Here is a 7,956-nt window from a genome sequence, read left to right on the forward strand (position 1 = left end):
CCAAACAACAAATTGTATGGGGACTATTTATGTAAATTGGTGGTAAAGTAAAGTCAAAAGACCGACCTCTGACCGACTCGGTCTATTATCTTTCAACTTTTTCTTTGTCTTGGGCCAGAGAAAACGAGTTGAACTCAGTCCCACCGAGTTAGTTGTTTCCGTTTTAACCCAAATGACGGCTGTACCAGATAATTCCTCTCAAGACCTACCCTGTCAAAGAGCCATCCATCGATTGGATCAGATTTTGACACGTGTTTTCAATGCACCTGATCACCGCCCGATCTATCAGATCACACGCGTCCCCAGCACAAACCGGCTACAGCCAGTCAGGTAGGGCTATCCACCGGCACTCCCGGTCACTCTCCCCTCTCCGATTCCCGCTAGATACATAAACTCCGATCGAACACTACCAAAATTTTGAGCTCCGTGTTGATGGTTCTTCAGAATTAATTTGGAAGGTTTGCTGATTTATTGGTTAGTAATGTTTTATCTTCTCTTTAATTTCGCTAAATTTGAGGAATTCTTCATCGCCGTTTGGTTTAACTATTTGATCAAATGCTTAAACAGTGCAAAAATCAGATCTTTGTTTATTGCTTTCAAATTTTGAATTCAACCTCAACTTTCTTCTGATTTCACGTAGTAGGGTTTGATGGGTTTCTACGTATCCCCCCTTTTCGTAATTTACGGAAGCGTTATTTGTAGAGATTTGATCTATTTTTACGGTTTTCAATGAATGTGATAAGGTTTCTTGTGACCTTCTGAATTTATGAGTCTTAGCTGTTAACTTGGTGGTTTTCGTTGCTATTACGCTTTCTTAGGAGGTAATTTCGGGGAAATTCGGTGTTCCGCTTTTATTTGGCTAGCTGATATGTTCTAAATTAGGTTTTTCTCCAATCAAGTTAGGGTTTTTGTGGTAATTGTTGCTCTGATCTTAAGAAATCTTGTTTTATTCTGTGTTGTTAGTATTGATCTGCGTTGTTAATGGTTCTTGATTACAGGTCTTGTATGAAGAACTGCTGATGTTTTTCCTTTCTTAATTCTTTTCGTCTGTGAACTCTTCAAGCTAACAACTCCATTCTAAGCTTGGAATCTCAAACTAGAAACATCTTTGAGGTTGGTGATGTAAGATTCTAGCCTTGGGTATAATTTGTTTAAGGTGGAAAAAATCAGCCTCTCTTGGGGGCATTGAACAGATCCAATTTTAGTATCTGTTTGTAATTGATCACGAGAATAGTCTGAAAAATCTGGCGCTGGAAAACTACTTGGATTCGAGCCAGCAATCGGCTCTACCCCGGATGGGGCCTTCTCGGGCCGGTGTCGGGATGGTACATTCATCATCGAGTTCCGGCATCTTTTTCCAAGGAGATATGCAGTCTCAGGCTCTAGGTAATTCACATTTGGGCTCTTTTGGGAACTCTGCAAATTCAATTCCTGGAAACATGCGTCCGAACATGGTACCTATCTCTGGGGACATAAGCAATACTGTCATGAGTTCGGGACCTAGTATTGGGGCAAGTTCATTGGTTACTGATGCTAACTCGGGGCTTTCAGGAGGTGGTCCTCGTCTTCAAAGAAGTGCAAGTGCCAACAATGAATCTTATATGCGATTGCCTGCATCACCCTTATCGTTCTCCTCCAATAATATAAGCATTTCAGGCTCTTCTGTTATAGATGGGCCATCGGCATTGCAGCAGAGCTCCAATCAAGATCCACACTTGCAACAAGTGCAGCAGCAGCCGGGTCCTCGTCAAGGAGCTTCTACCGCCACATCGTTGCCACCCCCACGAATTGGCCAAGTTTCACTGCCAAATGGCTCAAGAGTTCCTGGATCGTTCATTCAAGATAATGATAATATATCCCACTTGCAAAAGAAACCTCGGTTAGATATCAAGCAGGAAGACATGATGCAACAACAGGTTTTGCAACAGATTTTGCAAAGACAAGATTCAATGCAGTTACAAAGCCCAAATCCCCAGTTACAAACTTTGATTCAGCAACAGAGACTACGCCAACAGCAACAACAGCAACAGCAGTTGCTGCACTCTCTGCCGCCTGTTCAACGAGCACATTTGCTTCAGCAGCAGCAGCAGTTGCAGTTGAGGCAACAATTACAACAGCAGAGCTTGCAACCTGCGGCTGCTGTTAAACGACCCTACGATGGGGGTGTATGCTCACGAAGACTGATGCAATACTTGTATCATCAGCGCCAACGGCCACCTGTGAGTATGATTATCAAGAATTCAGTGTCACTTTTCTATTCTTGTTTCTTTTCAAGGGTGCATTTTGTATGTGGGACAGGACAATGCAAATTGTGGTCCCATGTTTGGTTCAACATTAGATCATGACAGGACAATATCTTAGTGGCAAAAATGCATTTTTTATGTCCAACCAAAATCGGTGGAACAAAAATCATGGAGACGAGACTAGATTTGGTAAATCACTAAACTACCCTTGTCAAATCAAAACCCTATAGTCTTCCAGAATTCTTTCACCCACCTACCTTACTCTCACCCGTTTAGTCCTGTCTAGTCTCGTTTGCATACCAAATGCACCTTAAATGTTTCTGCTGTGTTTGTTTGGCTTGCCTTCTTATTATAGTTACATTTCTTATTGCAATGAATGGATGACTCTAATTTCATTTGTGGTTTAAATATGTATAGGACAACGGTATTTCCTACTGGAGGAAGTTTGTGGCCGAGTACTATTCTCCACGTGCAAAGAAAAGGTGGTGCTTGTCCTTGTATGATAATGTAGGGCATCACTCATTGGGTGTATTTCCGCAAGCAGCTATGGTATGTTTGTTTATTTCTGTTTATGTATTATGAACATGATGATAAGAGTCACTTTTCTAGTTGAGCATCTTGTTTCCGTATCACATTTTCTGTTATCCTGCTTTTTGGGTGCTTTTTCTGTAGATATACATTTATCGGAGAAAGTTCAAATGAAAACCATATATATTTTGGAAATGTGGGACCAACTATTTCATGTATTATTCATGATGAACAACCCTGAATATTCATGAATATCTGTCACGACATTCATCATGAATAAAACATGAATAGTTGGTACCGAGGTTCTCAAAATATTACAGTTCAACCTGCCCTAACATTTATGTGTGGAAAACATATGTTATGTTTGTCATCTTATTAATCCTGTAGTTGAGGTTACGTTGCCTGTCATTCATGAAGCTGCGTCCCATGGCTCAAGAAAATTTAGGCCCGTTTACACTTATAAATACCCTGTAATTGTAAAACCATAAGTTGAAGCTGAATCAATAAGATTGACTCGCTAATGTGGCTGTAGAGTTGCTCACTTCTTAACTAAACCATTTAATTGTTGTGTGTTGTTCTTTTTTGTTTGTTTGTATTCCCGTTGCCATTGTTGTTTCTGCTGGATTGAGATTTCCATACTCTTCTATAGGGATGTGCTATTTCTTTTTTACAATAGAATCTCCTCACAAGTTTCTATGGACTTGATTTATAGGATGCATGGCAGTGTGATATTTGTGGGTCAAAATCTGGAAGGGGCTTCGGTATGTAATTCACAATTCATAAGCTACATACATTGAGTATTGCTTTCAATATCTCTTTAGTTGTGGTTATGTTTTGTTTCTATATTTACATTTTTGTACTAGTGTAAATTGTCTTTGAATATCTGGATTTCATTCCACCCTTTTGCATTAACAGAGGCAACTTTTGAGGTACTGCCAAGACTTAGTGAAATCAAATTCGGTAGCGGTGTTATCGACGAGCTTTTGTTTCTGGACTTGCCCCGGGAATATAGATTTCCTTCTGGAATAATGGTTTTGGAGTACGGGCAAGCTGTCCAAGAAAGTATATACGAGCAACTTCGTGTAGTTCGTGAGGGTCAGCTCAAAGTTATTTTCACCCCCGACTTAAAGGTTGATCCAACGTTTCTATAGTGTATTGTATTTCTTGGTCTGTGATAATTCAGAGGTGTTCATCAGTTAAAATCCAATGGATTAGGCGGAAGCGATCTGATCCAATCATCTATTGGATGTTGGATTTTGATCCAATGGAATCATTTCCATCCATTGGATATTATTATTGGTTATCCATTGGATCGGATTTGATGATATAATATTCCGACCAATTAATCCTTCATTTCAACTAATTAGTCATGTATTTTCCTAATTTTCTTAAAACCACTACTTACAAATATCAAGCAGAAAGTATTATATAGTTATATATATTTATTAATTGGATGATAATTGGATTGGAGCAGTTCGGTTTTATTACATTCTGGACTGCCACCCAAGAGCTTACCAATCCAATTTGAATGTTGAAATTTTGGATCCGATCCAATTGCTATTAGATATCCAGTTCTGGTCGGCCAGTTCTAATTTGATCAAACCACTTTTTGAGTATTTGTATACCCCTAGGCGATACATTGTTTGTAACTTGTATGCATGTGTCTCTTCAGATATTGACATGGGAATTCTGTGCACGACGGCATGAGGAGCTTCTTCCCCGTAGATTGGTTGCACCTCAGGTACACATTTTACATTCTTTACCAAGAACTTGACGAATGAATTTATAAATCCATTTATTGTGTTCTTTATCTTTCTTTTTTACCCGTTTGCAGGTAAATCAGTTGTTACAAGTTGCACAAAAATGCCAATCAACAATTGCTGAAAGTGGTTCTGATGGGATCTCCCAGCAAGATTTGCAGACGAATAGCAATATGTGAGTGTTAAGCATTGTTTTTGTCTCCCAAAATAATGTTAAAACTCGCTGCTTGTGATTAAAGCTTGGAGATTCTCGACATATCCTGTGACTAATTGTCTGGTGTGCTGCAGGGTTGTGACGGCCGGGCGGCAGCTTGCAAGGAGCTTAGAGTTGCAATCATTGAATGACTTGGGTTTTTCTAAAAGATACGTTAGGTGCTTACAGGTAACAACGTTCTTATTTCCTGTTTTTGAATCTTGGTTTTTTGTCAATTCTGTTATTGTTTTAGCGGGATCGCAGGATACTGACTATTTGCTACCTGGATTTCTACTAGATATCTGAAGTTGTCAATAGCATGAAAGACTTGATGGATTTCTGTCGAGATACTAAAGCTGGACCTATCGGTAACGATCTAATGTGTTTGTTGGTCTTTTTTAAAAATTCATATTTGAGTCCACGACTGCTTGGCTTGTGAAAATTTTGTGAACCAGGCTCTGCTTGTGGCTCACCAACTCAAGAGAGCTCACTTGCCCCAAAAGCACTAGCCTGGCTTGTATTGTATACATGGATAAAAGCTTGTTCAACTGTTAGACCCACCCTTTAAATAAAACTGCAATTAAATTTTTTAGAGAAAAATTATGATTAATTTAACAATATGAATTACAATAAGTAGCTCAATGCAAGCTTTTATATTTGCTTGGTAGCCCTTGATAGACTTAGGGGGCGGCCACCCAAATGCTTACCTGGTAAGCGCATAACGATAAGAGTCAACATTCTTAACTTACTAAAACCAGGTAAGATTATAGTCCATCAAAAAAGGTTATGGCATGCAACAATTACCCGGTAATCCCTTACCGGGAAGGAGACGTTACCAGGTAAGACTCTCCATTCTAATCATCGCTCTTACTCTTGCTAGGTAAGATTCTAGGCACTTGTCATGTTCATCCGGTAAGATAAATGACCCGGTTAGCGCTTAGTAAACATCCCCTTAAGCTCACCTCATTTAGTTAAACTATCAAGTCTGTTTCCATACATCGATCCGAGCTTTGGTAGTTAGACAATTGCATGTGGCTCATTTTTAGGCTAGATCAAGCTATCAAATCAATTCCGTGTCCTACTAGGCTCGAACTTTGCTAGGATAATCAGATGAGAGGGCTGGGGCTTGGGTTGGTATAGGAATAGGTTTTATGAGCTTTTGGTATCCCGGACAGGACAGTACAGAAACTTGTTGTCCCACGCTTACTTGGCGTAACATTTAGACTGGGAGAGGACAGGGACCCGAGTGGGACAAAAGTACGTTTTTCTGTCCTGCCCATAATAGGTGGAACAAAAACAAAGAGACAAGACAAGATTGGTAAGTTACTAAACTAGCCATGTCGAGTTAAAACCCTAAAACCTTCCAGAATTCTTTCGCCCACCCACCTCACCCTCGTTCGTGTACCAAATGCACCCTTATGCACTTTTCTTGGATATTCCATTGGAGAACAGCCAGCTCTATTGAATCATCTTTTTCACTCTTTTTCAGAAGGATTGAAAAATTTTCCACGGCAAACAAGCGCAGCCAAATCACAAATGCTAAAGATGCAGGAAATGGAACAGCTATCTAGCATTCAGGGCCTCCCGGCAGACCGAAACGCGCTCAGTAAGTTGGTGTCAATGCACCCCGGGCTCAATGGTCCATTGAGCAACAATAGTCATCATATGGGTAGCCAAGGAGCCGGGATAAGTGGTTCAGCCCAGGCTGCACTTGCACACTCCAACTACCAGAACATGCTAATGAGACAAAACTCGATGAATTCAAACTCCCAACAGGAAGCTTCGTCTTCTTTCAATAACTCGAGCCAAAATGGATACCTGGTTCAAAGTTCAGCGAATATGCTCCAGCAGAGGCCTATGTTTCAGGTTCAACAAAACCATCAGCAGTCGCCATCGAACAGCAGCAGTCAGGCCTTGCAACAGCATATGATTCAGCAACTGCTTCAAGATATGAATAATGGTGGCGGCAGCGGTGGTGGTGGAGGGGCAAAACCGTCTGTTTCTGGGCAGAGTGGTGCTAGCGGGAGCATGGGCAGGGAGGGGTTGAGATATGGGATTTCGTCATCAGGGACTTCACCGCGGCCGCCAGCGGTGCCGACCAGAAGCAACAGTTTCAAAGGGGCTACACGCAGCGACTCTTCTGCAGGTGGTGGCGGCAACGTGAATCAGAAGGCAAGCGACGTGGCACATTTGTGTGATGATATTGTTCAGGATATAGGTAGCGAGTTTACGGGGAACGGGTTTTTTGACAATGATGAATTGGAGGAGGGAATGGGAATGGGAATGGGGATGGGGATGGGTTATGGTTGGAAGGGATGAACTTCAAATCTGTGTACAGTTGTATTGATCATGATATACCTTTTTCATCTTGTTTTGTTTTCAGTTGTGGAAATCCTCAATTAAATACTAATTTTCAATTATCCATCATATGAATACATGTCAACTCTCAAGTAATTCGTCGGAGATGTATAAAAATAAGGGGCCGTTTACCAAAACACTTACCTAGTAAGCGCTTAACGGTAAAGTTCAATACTATCGTTTATTTATCTGGTGAGATTTTAGTTTACTAAAATGACATCATATGTAACAACTTACCCAGTAAGTGTTAACTGTGGTAAGAGTTATCGTTATTACTTACCGGGTAAGATTCTTGGTTCTTGTCATATTCATTCGGTGAGGTAATTTAATTTAATAAGTACTTACCCGAGTAAGCATTTAGTAAACGCATCCTTAATCCATCTGTTACGGTTAGAATCATAGGAGCTGTTTACTGACAAGGATTGGATTCTACATTTATTACTAGAAATAACATCAAAACTGAATGTTAAGCAAGTTGCAGGTCCATTTGTGGGTTGGATCCTCACTATGCATGTGAACTGTGAAGTGCAACTTACAACGTCCACACAATTGAGGTTTTTATAACCTTTATTATAACAACCTTTATTATGAGATATAAGTTCTTGTTCAGTCATATGTTTTTATTAGAACTCAAATAGGCTCTTGTATTCAGTTTTTATATGTTATTTATTTACTGTTTTTTTAACCATTTCATTTTCTTTTAATATATATATAAAACATATAAGTTAAATGACACAAAAGAATAAATAAATAAATAAATAAATAAATATATATATATATATATAAATATATATATATATATATATATATATATATATATATATATATATAGGGTTGGGTTCACGTGAGACCAAAGGTTTTTCGTGAGACCCGT

At 39.7% G+C, this 7,956-nt stretch overlaps 1 protein-coding gene across 5 annotated transcripts; it reads left to right on the top strand.

The window, feature by feature from the left end:
• The first annotated feature begins 393 nt into the window (after positions 1 to 393).
• LOC112525641 (probable transcriptional regulator SLK2) lies at positions 394 to 7,151 on the top strand. Of its 5 annotated transcripts, none has more exons than XM_025135849.1 (11): positions 394 to 474; positions 999 to 1,386; positions 1,552 to 2,219; positions 2,661 to 2,792; positions 3,484 to 3,532; positions 3,687 to 3,901; positions 4,444 to 4,512; positions 4,606 to 4,706; positions 4,820 to 4,913; positions 5,023 to 5,092; positions 6,214 to 7,151. In XM_025135849.1, the coding sequence occupies exons 2-11, from the start codon at positions 1,296 to 1,298 to the stop codon at positions 7,041 to 7,043; spliced, it is 2,319 nt and encodes a 772-aa protein (XP_024991617.1). In that variant the 5' UTR covers positions 394 to 474; positions 999 to 1,295; the 3' UTR covers positions 7,044 to 7,151. The 5 variants fall into 5 exon arrangements, with proteins under 5 accessions (XP_024991617.1, XP_024991618.1, XP_024991619.1 ...); XM_025135850.1 differs by having other exon boundaries at positions 999 to 1,122; XM_025135851.1 differs by having other exon boundaries at positions 999 to 1,113.
• The last annotated feature ends 805 nt before the right edge of the window (positions 7,152 to 7,956 follow it).

This window comes from Cynara cardunculus (assembly GCF_001531365.2).
Source record: "Cynara cardunculus var. scolymus isolate 2C chromosome LG 13, CcrdV1, whole genome shotgun sequence".
Taxonomy (NCBI): Eukaryota; Viridiplantae; Streptophyta; class Magnoliopsida; order Asterales; family Asteraceae; genus Cynara; species Cynara cardunculus.